Genomic DNA, 17438 nt, shown 5'->3' with positions numbered 1-17438 from the left:
CAGTTCCCAACTACATCAGATCCCTCCGCGCTATGTTGACCCAACTCTTAAACCCCTCCAGGGATGGAGACTCCACCACCTCCCTGGGCAGTCCATTCCAACACCCAACAACCCCTGCTGGAAAGAAATGCTTCCTAATATCCAGTCTAAACCTTCCCTGGCACAACTTGAGGCCATTCCCTCTTGTCCTATTGCTTATTACTTGGTTCAAGAGGCTCATCCCCAGCTCTCTGCACCCTCCTTTCAGGGAGCTGTAGATGGCGATGAGTTCTCCCCTCAGCCTCCTCTTCTCCAGACTAAACCCCCCCAGTTCCCTCAGCCGCTCCCCGTACGACCTGTGCTCCAGACCCTGCACCAGCTCCGTTGCCCTTCTCTGGACACGCTCGAGTCATTCAATGGCCTTTTTGTAGTGAGGGGCCCAAAACTGATCCCAGGAATCGAGGGGCGGCCTCACCAGTGCCGAGTACAGGGGTCAGATCCCTTCCCTGTCCCTGCTGGCCACACTCTTTCTCTATATTCTGATACCCTACAGGCAATACTCACTAAGCTCTTTGCTAATGTTACACTTTGCTTGATTTCCCTAACTTTCCAAACCTAGGAATGAGGGAGTTGGGACAAGGGAATTGTAAACCAGAACAGCAAATGTATCAGAATATGTACATTTGCACCACAATAAAGTGAACCAAAATTTAACATCTAACTGTCTGGGGAGGAGAAGAGGTTTGCTCTCCATGGCTTGGAGACAGACCCTGGCTCCAAACACTCTTAATCTGTCTATTTAATCAATCATACTTCAATCAAACTGCTCAGTTTCTTCACAGTATAGGAAGGACAGGTCAAACTCCTACACTAGCATTAAAGAATGTAGGGCCTAAACCCACTACTAATATAAGGGTCTGGCATATTCCTTCAGGACTTTTCTTTCCTTTCACCCACTACTCTTCTGCTCCTCCTTTTTTAAATTAGAGGAAGAAAGTGATTCAATGAAAAAAATTCCATGTGACCTCAGTAATGCAAAGCTGAGAGCAAATTTATACATTTGAAAGTCTTAACAACCTGAAGTGACTACGTCACTTCATGGGGTATTTATTTCTTGGTTTTCTTCTCATTTATTTAATAAAGCACATACCAAATGGAGACATTATAAGCTGTCTGAACCTCATTCTGCAAGTTCCATTTCATTTTTGCAGTTGATTTTCTTCTGTCTGGTACTCAGTAACACATATATATTATTGTTTTTTAATTTTGCTTCTCTTCGCTCTGAATGCAGAGCAGAAGTACATCGCCATTTGTTTACAACCCAGCTGTGCTCCTATAAAGCTACTCCTCAGATAGGCTTTGGCCAGAAGGCACTCATAGTCTTATAGCGGTGGGATACTAAATCAAAAACCTATGACCTAGTTCAGTAAAGCACTTTCTTAAACAATATGAAGCCAATAAGGCTATAACTCTGAATACTTTACTGGAAAGGGCTGTAATTACTCATTTGTTTCCCATCAAATTCAATCTGCTTTGGATCTACTCCTAGACATTTGCTGGAAGGTGTAATTAAATAAAATAAGAGGAAAGTCAGGCCAATAATATCTTGATTTCTAAGAAATCACTGGTTGTAGCATCTGTCCAATCAGATGCTTAAGCAGCAGCCATGGGGGACCACACATCACACCCAGATCTCTGGCCCACGCGTAAGTATTTACCCTATTTTGGTTCTCCCTTTGAATTATTACTTTAATAATGTAGACAAGGTAATTACCTCAAGTTTACAGGTATTGGCATCTGTAAATTATACACAGTGTGACTGGAAGTTCTGAACTCTTACATAATAAACCCAGAAATTTTAAGTGATTAACTAAGTATATTAATAGAAAACATTAAGCAAACTCTGTTAAACAGAATTAAAAGAAAATTCCTAGAATAATGCTCACTTCCTTTGCACACTGCTTTTGGGAAATATTTCACAAAATGCTTTTCATTTTATAAAACAACGCATAGTTGATGGCATGTATGCAATATAGCGGTTGATAGCAGATGTGCTTCTATCAGGCTGTGGTTGAGATCATCGTTAGTGCAGAAAAAAGATGCTTTGATACAACAACTGAGCAAACAGGTATGCTGGATGAATGGTTAGGAAATTGATTTTGAGAGACTCCTGTTCACTTACTTGGTCTGCTGTAAGTGTCCCGTATTACCTTGGGCAATCTAAATTCAGTTCCCCACTCAAGTGACAGCAAGTCTATTTCCCACTCTCAGAAAAGTGCTCCAGAATTATATGTGAAATGTAATATGCCAACATGATGTCTATGACTGCCTGATCCTTTCCAAATGTGTCAGTGATTCAGAAACTGTCATAACTATTTGATATGAAACACAACAGAGATCAAAAGTGTTAGAAGTAACACAGTGAGCATGTTAGGACTCCAATAGCTTGAACTTCAATGCCTGAATGAATCTCATTAACGAAAAGCAGAAGCTGAATGATACGTGCCTTGAAAGTCATAGTATGTGCTGAATGCCTCCTAAAATTAGGAATAAGAAATAATAAACCACAAGTATTTCTCCCAGTCATGTTCTTTTCTTTTCTTTCCAAGTCTCGATGTTCAAACTCAACAGTTCCTATATTTTGCCACAATCTGGCAGCCACAGCCAGGGATGATGTGTCTAACCACAATCTCACTGGACTGAAAAAGTAATGTGTCTCCACTTCAGGCTCAAATTGGGAGAAAATTCTAAACCTAAGTGGTGCATTCTAGATAATGAAGGTGTTTCTTAATTTGTAGACCAATAAATAAGTACCTCTACAACTTCTAGTATCTTTTTTCTTCACCTCATATTTGTCAGCTGAATTACCAAACATGTACACAGATGTTCTCTCTATACAATGATCTTTGAGATCTACTCTCTCACATACCAGTATCTCAAGGCATGCCCTCTGTTTCCACCTAGATCTTTTACTGGGGAAAAAAATGTAAGGACTCTGGCCATTGCCCCAGGATTTCTGAAAGTCCAGAATCTGGCTCAGAACTGCAGTCTTACATGCAGAGTTATCTGCAAGTGGACTGTAAATCCAATGCATCCAAAAGATGATCAGCCTCTGCATATGTACAGACTATATGTAAAGCATATGCTGGATGCCCATAAATCCCAGATGTATGGCCCACCTCATCCAGAATGGAGATGAGAAATATCTGCAATGCACAAAGTAACATGCATCCAGATGGTCCCACCACTGTGTGCACTGAAGATCTGGAAACTCTCACATACTAGAGGCTCCTCAGCCCAAGTGCCTCACCTCTCCCAGCAGCATTCTTCTGTATAGATAGGAAAAAGCAATGCTGCCTCAAAGTTAAGGTTGAAAGGTTTTAAAAGACATAAAGCATTCCCCATAGTATGAAATTACTATAAACCTGAAATTACTACCAACCTGAAAGGGAAGAGGCTAACAGGACTTCAGGCAAATTTGGTTTGGGCCCGAAATCAGTGTCCATTGCAATCAGCTCAGAGTTTGAGAAAAATTTTGCAACACTAGGAAAATTAAAACCAGCGGTGAACTGACCAAGTGACTGTTTTATCAACAAGACTGAAGTTTATGCCTCCTACAAGTGCACTTGTACAGTACTACAGTTCAGAGATTATATTTTGAATGTGCCCAGCAAAGACATTGAGAAATATTTGAGAACAGTTTCAGCTGTTCATCTCTTCCTAGTAGAACTAACCACGTTCACTGCTTTTCTTCCCTACTCCAACACTGTGGAACATTTAAGGTCCTGTGAGCGGCTTTATTTATTCTCTGACAAAAAATAAAATGTTAAAAGAATCCACTTTACTGAATTTGCTATTCCTTAGGAAATACTAATTGAAAACTTCTTGCTCTGTTTTACAGAATCATAATATTTGCACTGCAATTTGTAAGTCAAACAAGACTAATATCCTTCTTTCCCTGCAGGAAATCTTAATAAATGCTACAGGGGTTTCCAGCTTTGCAGGAAGTGAAACTGCTGGACTCTCATACACTTTTATATTTGACTTCAGTGAGAAACCCATTTTGCAACTCCTCCAAATACCAGTTACATACCTACAAGCAGAGCAGTCCAGCTGCCAGTCAAAAGGACATTTGACCTTGCAGAAAAACCTGAAACGCACTTGTACAAAACAAGGAGATCTGGTTACAGTTGCACTCTCAGTGCCAAATACATTAACGCTTATCTTTAAATTGAAATTAACCTTTAAAAAGTGGCCAACCCCAAACCTATTTTCCAGCAGCAGGCAGAACCTTGCTGCTGCTTTCCAGCACCTTTGCATCACTCCTTTTCTATTTATATGAGAAATGATTTCATTATAAGATAACTTCAAATACAATTAACATGTTAATCCAAAACAATTACTTGCCTTTAGGGAGAGTGGTCCAGTTTCAGCAAGCATCAGTCATGCATTCATTCTGGTTTCATAATCCAAATCACCCTTGACCAGTGGACATTTGGAAGGTCACAATTCAAAGGCACTTTTGTAAGTTTTATTACACTACTACAAGAACTCTCCAGGGCAGCTTCAGCCTCTCCAAGGTATCTCACTTAGTGCCCTCGTTTTTCCTCCAGCAGCTGTTGTGAAGTCCAGCCCTGCTTGTCTGCATGCCAGAGGACAGCTTTTGGCATTGGAAAGGCACCACTGAGTCAGTTGTTCCAAAGCTCATAAGGAAGGTGAATGAGCTTGGACAGATACTGCTAAAGTAAAGAGTACTAAAAAGTACTTTTGATTTTTGAGATACACAGCCATGGAAGCAGCTGGCGCCTTCATGTGATTCTCTACCAGTAGGAACTGATGATATTGGCAAATTCAATTTTTGCTTTGAGATTTTGGCTTTAACAAATAACAAGCACAATTTTTCACATATGCTTCCATTTTAATTACTATGTATTAATAGAAGAAGAAGATGAAATTTCACATTATACTACCATTAATCTTCTCCTTTTGTGATCAAATGTTCTTATGTCTTGAATGGTACAGTTGCTTATTCCTAAATTCAAAAGAGGGGAAAACCTCCCAGTGGCTTAAGCCTATGCTGCCGCTTAGAAACCAAAGAGCAATGCTCGGAACACCTCTGTGCTGTTGCAAGCATTTTTTTTTTCCTCCTAGACATAAGACAGTAAAAGCTGCTGGCATCAGCACATGGAGTGAAAGGCATGTCACACATGACTCCTTCTAATAAATACTACTGCACATCACAACCTGGGCAAGTTACCAAACCTAAGAGGAATCTGTTGCATGTGTGCAATGAGAAACAAGTCCCAGTAGTATGTGCATCAAAAACCCTCCAAGCTTGAGGGGAAAAAAAATCATTCTATTACCTTTGACAAGTAAGTTTGTGTTTGAATGTGACTTAACAAGTTTGTAAGACACCATTGTGAGCAGATGCATTAGTGAGCATAAAGACACCACAGAACAAAGCCATTCTGCATTACCATCAGCACTAACTTATGCCTGGAGAGTTTTCTGTAGATGCATCCACCTGGAGCACCTTGTCACATTTATCGTTGCTTTCCATCACTTTCACCCACCAAGCCAATGCATCTGCTTGGAGGAAGAGAGAAGTTTTCCGTTCTTCTTCCCAATATCCTCATCAGTTCAAATACTTTGAGATCCTCATGCACGAGCTGTGTCTCTCAGCCAGAAACCACCTGAATTGCTAAACGATTGCTAAAGAACTTCCATGTTCTTGCAATCGTTGCACAAGTCTTTCTCTTCCCTACAAGGGTGTCTGCTGGAATTCAGACTTCATGCACACTGCACTAGCACAAATGGTTTGCTCTCCTAGCAGTTTTTTGTTTTCAAATTTGTTTGGGTTTTTTTTTAAATTCAAATCAATGGGAGATACAATATATTTTTAGATTATATTTAGCTTTTTTCCACCAGATTCAGACTCAACACTTCAGCAAGTAATTTTTGTTATTTGGCTCATTTTATGGCTAGATTTAGAAACCTTTATACAGTATTTGTGGAGAGAAGGGCCTTGTTCCTCCAATAATTGTGATCAAGGAACCTGATTTACAGATGCAGCTCTTTTATTCCAGCAATTAGCTATAGACACAACTGACAACATGAAGACATCTAATTCCTGTGAGGTAGGAAATAGCTAACAGGCAGAGGTTTGGGGTTTGGGGGGTTTTATTGTTTATTGGACCAACTGATCAAGTTGGAAATAAAAAAAAAAAAAAAAAAAAAAAAAAAAGGAAGAGCAATGAAAATTAAACCCCCTGGTTTACTTCCCGCCCCAATCTAAATCGGTTGGCCTAATAAAACACATTATCTCTCCCTCCAGTCCCTGCCGTGCTTAGACCATCCTGACAACAGAAACTCTTCAGGATCTGGACACTTCCCAAAATGTCAGGATTTGGCATGTATAATCCCTTCTCTCATTTCTAAATAATCATAGCTAAAACTACCTGCAGGTTTAACATCAAACCCTTCAAATGAAGATTAATCAGAGTTTAACTGTTTCCACAATGAATTAAGCCACTAGGCAAAGTGACAAAACCATTAGCCAAGCCGAAGAGTTAAAGTTCAAGATGTCTTGTCCAGGAAGACATAGCACTGCTGTACTTGAAATAACTAATTCCTTCCTATGTTGAGAAACACAGTAAAGCCCTAACTACATGTTTTACGAGGCTGAACAGAGCTAATCCATATGGATATACTACAAAACAGATTTATCACTTTATAAGCTAGACACGCAGATAAAAATTGCTCTGAGAAGTGGAGCTAACCTATTTTGAGTTTAGATTACAGAAATTTACTGAAAATCTGATTTTGTTCCATGTGTTGAAAAAGGATACATGTGCAACAGAGAGCTGCAAAGAGAAAAGCAGGAAAAGTTGGTATGTGGAAAACTTGAATGGCGTTATTTTCTTTGTCAGAACCATAGTCTGCTCAGTTTGTCCGAGTTTTGTGTTTGGCAGCTGCAGAACTATCAAAAGCTTTGACATTTAAAACATTTTGAAAAGAAAGATATTGTATTAGGCTGACAATACATAAGTCATTTATCAAAACGTCATGTTGTTTGGGGAGACAGATAGCAAGTGTCACCCCTGGGCCTCCAAGAGGATGTTAAAAATTAAAACCACGCTCATCATCTCCACTAGAGCACATTATAAGCTCAAAGTAGTCAAGTTTGCTGTTGTGATAAGCCTTCTATTGAAAGAGAAGGAATTACAGCACAGTGTTTATTCTCCCCAAAGCATCAAGGCCTTTCTGACCTGCTCACAACAGCTCTAAAGCTAAGTCTATCCCAAAAGAATTTATTTGGGTGAATGCTACAATAGCCTGTTCAAGGTTTGGTAGAAGGTCCAGAAAAATAAGTAACAGTCAGAGGAAAAGCAAGAGACAAAGCAAAAACTTTGTTTTTTCAACCTGAGTCATCTCCTAGGTTTTACCACTCTAAGAATATTTCTGGATCCAGACCCCAAGGATAATTAAAATAACCATTCGCCTCTTAGCTCCCTGATCCCTTGGTTAAAAAAAAAAAAACACAAAAAAACAAAAACCAAAAAACCCAAAACAACAAAAAAAACCCCACCAACCAAACAACAAAGCAGAACAATCTGTACTCCTGCATGGCATTTAATCAGAGACAGGTACAGGCAAGTCTTCTCCTGCGCAGGGCAGCATCCAGCTTTTAGCTAGAGCAGGCATGTGTATTGGCAGCTCCAACATCAAACTCTAGGCCCTAACTCTGCAAGGGCCTTGGTGCTGGAAACGCCCGGGTGCTGTATGCACAGGGGCACATGCTGGTGGTAGCACTCTGAGGTGAGAATGAGTAAAACACTGAAGCCACAGGAGAGCTGCCAAAAGCAGGGGTTGGCACAGTACCTCCCATCAGCCAGGCAGACGCAGGAAGGTAAGCATCATCACTTAGAGCAAGGCAGAGAAAGAAAACTATCCCAAAGCCCTGGAGGAGCCTAAATACTATAAACAACCATAACTTCCCCTTTCAGCAAGGGGTACCAATAGAGCGTAGTTATTCATTAAAGACCCACCTTTTCTTTCTCAGCTCTGAATGAATGCCCGTAACATCAGCTAGAGTGCTCTTCTGGAGGTGGCTGCCACAGAAGCTAAAGAGAAATTCAGTTTACATTCTTTTTATCCAAAATCAAGTCAAATGGAATTTGCTCCAGGTCCAGTTTTGTTCAACGAGGGCCAGATCTGACACACCAAAACTTCAGGGGTCAAACCCTGCCACACAGCACTACAAAGCTGCCAGACCCATCTCTAGTGGGTACCCTACTGCATGGCAAATCCATCTGAAACCAAAACCAAGCCACAAACTACTGCTCTTCACTTCATCTTGTGAATTAGCACTGCCTTTCCGCAGCTTCGTTAAATCATCACTAATTCTGATGAGCACCAATGACTCGTCTCAACATACAACAGCACACAGTTTCTAACATCAATGACATTATGTCATGCTACTTACATGGGGCAAAGCTTGAAGCCACTGAGGTCAGTGGAGTGAAGACTATTTACAGGACCAGTCCCACATATAATACGCTCAGTCTTCCCATTCCCACCAACAGCTACAGTGCTTCCAAAGTCATCAACTGGTTGTTTGCCACACATTTCATTAGATGCAATGAACAGGAATGCCAAACAAGCTGGTAACATTCATTCTAACTGCAACAATACCAATTTTCACACTATTTATCAAACAGTTCGAGTTACTTAAGTGCAATTCTTATTCGAGTGCCAAAAAACTTAGTGCACCCTATGAAACAAGATCTACCTTCAGTCTTGGCTGTGTTCTACCAAATCATGCCTGGTGTTAGGATTAGGCTTCTCTAAAAGAAAGGTCACAATAAAAAGAAAGCAACGTAGGCAGCTGCCAAACTGATAAATTCCCACAACTTAAAGGTATTTTTATAACATAAACTGCTCACAAAACAGAAACAAGCTTTTTTGTCCAAACGCAATTTATTTTTATTAATATAGCAACTGCAAACATAAACTCAGCACTTATAAAAGCTGTCTAACCAATACTTCCAAGACCTCTCAATGCATTTACAAGGGCTAAAGGCAGAACAAGGACCAATGCACTACAGGGTTAATACAACACAGACAGAGGCAGGGTCTGCATCAGCACCCCTCTCACTGTAGCAGCAACAGACTTCCTCTGAACTTCCAAGCTTTTCCACAAGACCTCTACTCTCAAAGTGTTAGTGATATCCCAGAAGGGAGAGTGACGGTGTTGGCAAGAGATTATGCAAAGGGACAGGAAAGCAGATGGCCTCCTGATTTGGCTATGATAAGGAAGAGGAACTGGAATCCAAGCTGGGGAAGCAAAGGGACTTTTGCAGGCCGCTGCTAATACCAGAAGCACCAACAGATTTAGTCTGGGCTTAGTTTGCTGACCATGCCATGATAAGTTCTTTGGTTCCAAAACATTAGGAAATGCCATTGCCAAAAGATGCTTTGGACTCAAAAAAATATATACTTGACATTAACACCAAACAAACAAAAAAGAAGCTCCACGTGCCAGGATGAGGGCCAAAACAAATCTAACCGAGAAATCCTATTTCCAGAACACTGCCATGTTTGCCAAAATACTGGGCCAAAGCTCATCTTCTCAGAGTTTGATCTGACTGAAGTCAGTGGTGATATACCTAAGCTTGACTGATGAAATAAAGAACAAGTGAAAACATGAAAACAGCCTGTCTGCTCTGGACACCATCAGAGGCTCATCACAGTGCACAGTGCTCCAGCTCACTCGCAAGTCTAGAAGAGTTAGAGCATGATTTGTTAAAGAGCTCTCTCTCAGCTGTGGTTTGGCTTGGGTCTGAAGCGGCCCATGTGCTGCAGGGTTTCCTCATGAAAGTATCTTGTTTGATATCCCTAGAAACATGGGATTCCCACCAGGTCAGTTCATCTACAGGAGCATCCCGTCTCCAGCAGCAGCCATAAACCTTAAGAGTAGTAAATAACACAGACAAATAGGATACTCTTCCACTGCACACTCCCATCCTTTCACATTTTCAGTTTGGGGACTTTCTAAGCCAGGTGTGGTTCCATTGTGTTTAGTAACCCTCCGTGGATTTTTTTTTTTTTTAAATGAACTTGTCCAGTCTAAAACTTGTCCCCTAAAACTTTCTTGAATAGCTATAGGCTCCTGAAAAATAAGAGGGGAACCTCCAAACTCTGCCTTCCTCATACTCTTACTTTGCAAAACATGAACATGATGGCAAGTTAACAAATGCTGGGAGTCACACAGCCACTTAAGGCCCTGTGTGTACCTCTGTAGTCATATGTCTATGCAGACCTAAAGCTAGCCAACCAGAAACTCCTGTGGTAAGAATATAACCTTGTGGATGTAGAGAGGAGATTGAGGCAGGATTCTGTTTTAAAGTTAGTCAATTTGATCTTGCCAACTGCCATTTCAGACACACTGTTCTTGTGCTCATTATGAATTTTGTTTAAATGTAATAATTTTGTAAATCCAGATAATTTTAGGCATTTCACCACAGTCACTGAATACAGTCATGTGCAAGACCATATGATTTTTTTCTCAGCTGCAGTGGCAAATTAGTGACACTGTGTTCAAAGAACACTCAGTTAGCTCAACTCTGATCCCCACAAAGCTGAAGGACCAACAAACTTTCTGCATTTTAATGATGTGTAGGGCAGTACATTCCAAAAATGCTGCAGAAACCTACAGCAATTCCTTAAAGTTTCATTCTTACAGATCCAGACTGGTAATTTTGTTTTGTTGAGGTTTGCAGGGGTTTTTTTGGTAATTCATGACACATTCCATGAAAAGCAATGGAAATTATGCATGCACATCAAAAGAGTACAGGGTATTATCCAGATGTACACAGAAGACCCCAAATTGTGATCCCTGCACTCCACCTTGCAGAAAAGTTTAGTGTATTATCTCAGCCCTTTAAATACGGCAATATCCTGCCACTCTGAAAACAAACTGTGACCTCTAGTTCTGCATCTGTTTGTGATGGCAGATCTCCAAGGAGGCAAGATTTATCTCAAAATTAGGACTTCCAGCAAAATGCATGAAGTGCCGTCAACCTTCCAGTGCAGTCAGATGTCACAAAATTACACTCAATTTTGGACAAGACAAGATTTTTGAGTCCCTACAAGTGTGTGGTCAAACTGGGAATTGTCCAGCTCAGTCTGAGTTTGTTAAAACACAGAGAGGGAACATGAATTTGACGGAGTCCCTGGAAGAACTCGAGAATCACGAACAGCACATATGAGATGAGCAGAATTACACAAATGTTAAGAACTGACAGCAGTGTCAGAGAGGACACATGACCTTGACCACACCAAACACAAGGCAACTTTGATAAATAAGGTAGTGGGTAAGAGATGCCCCATCTTTCCTCCCAGGGTCTGAGTGCTGAATTAGTTTTCACAAGGCTGAGGCCCCACAGTAAAACAGACTTGTGTCTCAGCAAGTCCATCATTGCTGCTGCCCTGTCAGCAAGCCACTTACACATGGTCAAAGCTTCTAACAAATCCTTCTGGAATCCACCTTGCATTTGGATCGCCACAGAACAGTCTCACTGGTTCTCTGGAGTTATCTGACGTTAAAATTTTTAGGTTTTCCAATTTTGCAGCATTCAAAGTCAGGAAAAGAACTACTTCATGACACACTTCGTGAAAACATGCAACAAGCTCTTCTTCACCCTCCTCTTATTTCTGAGACTGTTCTGTCAACTAAGAACAACTGCTATTGCCTTTTAAGACTGCAAGTACCCCGCAGAAGAATGCTGACATTTCCCAAGTCCTGCCCTCAGATTAGAAATGGGCCTGTAATACTTCACAACAGAAAGAATAACAGTATTTGAATAGTATAGAAACATGCAGTGCACTGAAAGCCTCATCAGCACAGAAGCAGCATAACCGGTTCTGTCTTCGAAGTTCCTCCTACTGTCTGAGGGTTTGGGCTATAAGATTTCATAGAATCATAGAATCATTCAGGTTGGAAAAGACCCTTGGGATCATTGAGTCCAACAATCAGCCCTACTCTACAAAGTTCTCCCCTACACCATATCCCCCAACATCTCATCTAAATGACTCATTTTCTTACATGTGACTTCCCCAACGTCATACAGAGAGTCTGAGACATAATCAAGCCCAGTCTCAGAGATGGAACACAGCCTTGTTTTGACTGCAAGACAGCTTTTTCCTCTAAATTTTCCCCAAAATGCCTAGTTAAGCAAGCTCCCATACACAATGCATAGACTGGCTAAATAATTTAAGGACTGGAGATAAGTCATTTACAATCCATGCTTAACACAGTGTTGGCACACTTGACTAATATTTAGAAATTCAATTCCTTTACATCAGACAAGCCAGTCAACTTCACAATAGTAAACAATGACCAAAATAAAGAAAAAACTGCAAATTTCTTACATCCATCACCAGTTTTTCTATTTGTGTTTTTCTTCTCAGGCAGATTTGGAAAACAGAGGAACTTCTCAGAGGACAGCCTGCTTTTACTGATATTTAGGGTATTACAGAGGACCTAGCAGCAGTGACTTCTGAGTCAGCTTCTTCTTCAAAGCACCTTCAACCTAGTAAGCAAGCAAAGACCTGGGTCGATAACCTCAGAACATAAATCTGTCTGTGATTCTGCTGGAGGGACATAGTCTTATTCATTGAATAAATACCAAAGTCTTCACCGCTTTAGACCGACACTTTAAACATCACCCTAAAGCTATAAAACAGTCAGGGCATTGAATAAAGAAGCAAAACACTTGCTGCCCAAAGCCTTGCTTCTGAAAAATTTTTTCAGAGGTTCTTGGAGAGATGTAGGAACTATCCCCTGCAGAACAGCCTTCAACCAGATAAAAGCTTAGATTAAAGTAAGATCCACTGCAGAAAAACAGCAATGATGCCATGCCCACATTTAGCTACCAAAAGGGTAAACAGTAATTGTGAGGTGATGAGAGTGCAACAGCTGAAAACCTATTGAGATCCCTAATTTTGACTTACCCCACTGCAGCATAGCAAACCAAAGGGCCATCAATCATATGCTGACACATATGAACTGTCTGAAATATCCCATTCGAGTTGAGCAGTGCATTCCTTAGATACTGTAACAAACTGTTAAGACCAGCAGAGAAATAGAAGTCTGTTTAGAAAAGTCTGGAAAGAGGGCTTGAGCATTTACTAATGACTAGTTCCCTAGGTACATAAACAGGCAGTCCTTATCTCTTACCACATTTGTCAGCCATTTGTCCTCACTTGGACGTTCCGTAGATGACTATATCAATGAACGTAAGGTCTGTACTGCCGGAGGAACAGAACAACATAAACAGTAAACATCCAGGCTGGAGACCAGCTGGGAGATTTCTCATAGCCAATTAACCATGGCATACTAGAATATATTTTACCTCTAACAGAAGCAGTTTTTCACCCTTCTCTTCACATGGGCCAAAATTCCATTTAGACTTAAAGAAAATATTTTCTTTCACTGAAAGGGGGGAAAGCACTTCAAAAAAGCCTTAGTTCTGAAAGTTATCAAATGGGGCATTCAAAATCTACTTCTGTGGCCAGATCACTTTAAAATGTGACAGATTCAACTGTTTGTGTGCTATTATTGCATTACACTGAGAAAAGGTCAAAGTATTAATTTTTCAGTTCAAACTGATACATGTAAGACCACTAGAAACATTAGCTATGTTACTCTTTATAAACCACTGAACACCAAAGAGAACAAGACACATATTGAAGAAAAACTCATCAAAACCACTTAATGCTGATAAATTACTGTTGCTTATGAGAGAGCTGGTAATTCCCCTTCTCTTCAAATCAGATTGCTACCAAGTTGTTGTGTATTCAGTAACATCCTGTGCCATCCTGTGCCTTAGTCCTTAAGGGTGCACCTCTATGGATGCTGAAATGGTACCAGGACATGCAAATCCAACACACCCAAGTAAAAAATTGTCATCCAAAGAGTCTCCCATCCAGAAAACAACACAGGAGGCTCATATAATGGACAACTACATACCAAGCAGATAATACATAGTCGCAGACCCATCAACTATCAATATCTTTTTTTAATAACTGCTTATTTTGAAGGTAATTAATGCATTCGTAGCTATTTCTAGCAATATTAATACAAGAAAATGGAACCCAACATTCTTGAATCTGACATATTTGATCCCAAAGTTTGCATCCAGATTATTTCTTTTCCCTTCAAATTATGGAAAGGGATGGAAAAGTAGCATAGGGCTAAGTTACCAGGTGTCATTTCACACATCCTCACAGACTTTGTTGAAAACCTAAAGCTTTGGGGTTTTTTAATGTTGAGGCTTCTGCAGTATTGCGAATGAATAGATCTTCATCCCAGCCAGACTCACTGCTTTGGTGGCAGAACACACGTTGCTACACATATGCTGTGAAAGGAAGCTTTACAGCAAGAGCCACCTCACACGCTCGTTTTAACGTGAAGGTGTAACCGATCAGTTCCATGCCTACATGCTTAATGTAACACATACCAAAACACCCCAGGTATTTTCGTGATTTCAGGCAAACGGCTTCAGGTCCTAGCCAAAGGCACTTCTGCCCTCCCCGGGCTCTCCCGGTGCCACCGCCGTGGCAGCCGCAGCGGACAGGCGGACGCCAGATGACCGGCTGTGGAAGAGGCCGCGATGCCAAACCCGCAGGTTTATAAATCTCACCCGGGGCTCCGTTCGGGTCAATCCGCCACGGCTCCCCCACCTCCCCCCAGCATTTCGCCCCCTTTTTGAAGCAGGGCCACACGCTGGGGACGGACACAGGCAACGCTGCCAAAATCCTTCCAAGCGGGACACCTGCCATGCAGGTCAGGCGCCTTCCCGCATCCCCGTCCACCCCCCGGCCGCCACCGAGCCCCTCTCCCCTCCCTCTCGCCCAGGCCGCTCACGCCCCTGGGAAGCAAGTCCCCGGCGGCACCGACCTTGTTGAGGTGGGGGTTCCTGGTGATGTCGTAGCCTCGCTTTTTGACGGCCAGGGCCCTGCCGCGGGTGGCGGGGCCGCCCCCCGCCTGGCAGCTGCGGGCGCGGGGGACGCCGCAGAGGAGCGGCCCCCGCCCGGCCCCCGCCATCCGCAGCAGGCGGCCGCCCGCCCCGCCGCACACCGGCACCATCGCCCCGCCGCGGCTCCGGCGGGTGGCGGCGGCGTCAGCGGACACGGGCGCCCGGTGGGGCGGGAAGGGCGCGGCGAAGGGGCGGGGCGGGCCCGGCCCAGCCCTGCCCGGCCCGGCCCAGCCCAGCCCAGCCCAGTCCTGCCCGGCCCAGGTGCGCCCAGCCCGGCCCCTCAGGGCGCGGCCGTCCCGCCGAAGCGAAAGGAAACCCAGGAAGCAAATCCCGCCCCGACCCCGCGGCCGCGGCGCCTCCTCCGTTACCTGTTAAGGCTCAGCCGGCGGCTGAAGGGGGGGGGGTGCCCTCCGGGCCCCGCCTCCGCCGGGCACAGCGGGCCCGCCCGCCCGGGGCCCCAGCGCGGCCCCTCCGCCGGCCTGCGCGCAGGGCAGGGGCTTCGCCCGGCCGGGGCTTCGCCTTCCCGCCGCCGCGGGGCCTGAGGGAGCCCCTGGCCCCGCCGCCTTGCTCCGGTCCGCCCTCCCGCCTTCAGAGCAGTATTTTCTCCGTTCACCTTGACAAAGGGCATCGCGAGGGAGGCGGCTGGGCCCGCGCTGCGGGGAGCGGCGGGCGACGTCGGCCCGGGCGCGGGGGTCGGCGCTACCGCGGGCCCTGGGCGAACGTGGAGAGGGAGTACAGCTGCTCGGAGGAGTCGTTAGTGCTCGGGAGGCGCTTTGAGAGCGCTGGTCAGACATCGTCGCTCTTCTGGAGGGCGAGCAGCTGTGGATAGTTCGGCATTTCCATCTACCTGCAGCTGTACGTTTTCCATACAACATATACGTATGTCTCACGTATATACTATGTATGTGGTATGTATTATCTGTATTACATACATTACATAATCCATTTTTTCAAATAATTAGACTCTTTTGTCCTTTAAAATGGTGACATCATCATTACTATTACCGGTTTTCATACAAAAACCCAGTAGCCAGATTACTCCCCAACAGAGGGAAGATTTAGGTTCAATTCCATCTTCAGGTCAACGCTGCTCCCATACCTACGCCCTTGTGACGAAGCTCAGGTCTGCTTTGGGTGAGGGACGCTCTCCAGGTTCTCCTTCCATTTGTGTTGCTGCCTGCAGATGTATTTTTTAATATGCTTTAATATTTTGGGGGATAAATGGTATAGTTAGTGCAGAAAAGAATGGGCTGCAGAGTGGAAGGTGTTGATTAGATGGATCTGGTTGTCCTTTCTTGCCTTGGCTTCTCATAGTTTCTCATAGACTAGACTAGACTAGACTATTTCAGTTCCATTCCATGGCCTTATGATTTCTCCCTAAAGAGTATATGGCTTCATGCATTGCCCTCAGTGTGCCCAGGATATTTATGCCTCTGCTGTAAGACAGTTATATTCGAACCTCATACTTGAGGACTGTGTCCACTTAATAACTACTACAACCAAGGGAAAAAAAACTTCCCCCTCCACCATGTCACCAGTCAGATACATTTTGAGAATGGAGTTGTGTACTGGGTCTGGCTGAACTGGAATTGATTTTCCCCTATCGCAGCCCTCACGGTGCTGTGGTTTATGTCGGGAGCTGGCAGGGTGTTGGTAGCACCCTGATGTTGTGGCTGCTGCTGAGTGGTGCTTACACAGCACCAAGGCTCTTCCCGACATTTCCCCCAGTGGGATTTGGTGGGCAAGATCTTGGGAGGGGACACAGCCAGGACAGCTGACCCCAACTGACCCAAGGGATATTCCAGACCACGTGATGTCTGCTCAGTATAAAGCTAGGAGGGGGGGGGGGGGTGTCACCCTTGGTCCTCCGAGGCAACCACTACGGTATGGGAGCCCTGATTCCTGAGAAGGCCCGACACTGCCTGTCCATGGGAAGTAGAGAATAAATCTGTTTGCTTTTGCTTCCGCATACGGACTTTGCTTCATTTTGCTTATATTAAAACTGCTTTTGTTTCACCCGCAAGGGTTAGTTTATCTTCTTTCCCCTCTTTGCCCTGTTGAGAAAACAAGGGAAAAGGGGGGGGGGGGGGGAAGTGATAGAGCAACTTGGTGGATACCTGGCATTTAGCCAAAGTCAAACCATCACAAGTTGTTTGTCTCATCTTTGTTTTTTTCCCCCTTTTGTTTCAAATACCAGAAATTTGCCATAAATTGAGACATACTACTGGGGAGACCTAGACAATGAAGATAAGGAATATGTGCATCACTGAGGCCAGATTATAATTAGGGAGAATCTACGTGCATGAAAGACACAAGAAGGAATTTGCCACTATTATTGCTTTTTTGTGTAGCTGTAAATTGGAAAAATCTTGAGACTTTGATCTTGTGAGGATCAATCTGCATAAAAACAAAGTCCAT

The 17438-nt window shown here is 43.4% G+C and overlaps 1 protein-coding gene across 2 annotated transcripts in view; it reads right to left on the bottom strand.

Moving 5' to 3' along the window:
* ME3 (malic enzyme 3) overlaps nt 1-15153 on the bottom strand; it is a 131366-nt gene extending 116213 nt beyond the window's left edge. The window contains exon 1 of one of the 2 annotated variants that reach the window (XM_074932642.1): nt 14942-15153. In XM_074932642.1, coding sequence (XP_074788743.1) covers nt 14942-15130 — 189 coding nt within the window. In that variant the 5' untranslated portion in view covers nt 15131-15153. Of the gene's footprint in view, nt 1-13219; nt 13235-14941 lie in introns of those variants that run through there. The other variant, XM_074932651.1, reaches the window with a different exon arrangement.
* Nucleotides 15154-17438: the final 2285 nt, after the last annotated feature.

This window comes from Athene noctua, chromosome 1 (assembly GCF_965140245.1).
Source record: "Athene noctua chromosome 1, bAthNoc1.hap1.1, whole genome shotgun sequence".
NCBI lineage: Eukaryota > Metazoa > Chordata > Aves > Strigiformes > Strigidae > Athene > Athene noctua.
Note: the sequence above shows the minus strand (reverse complement) of the source record. Positions and strands in the feature narration are given on the sequence as shown.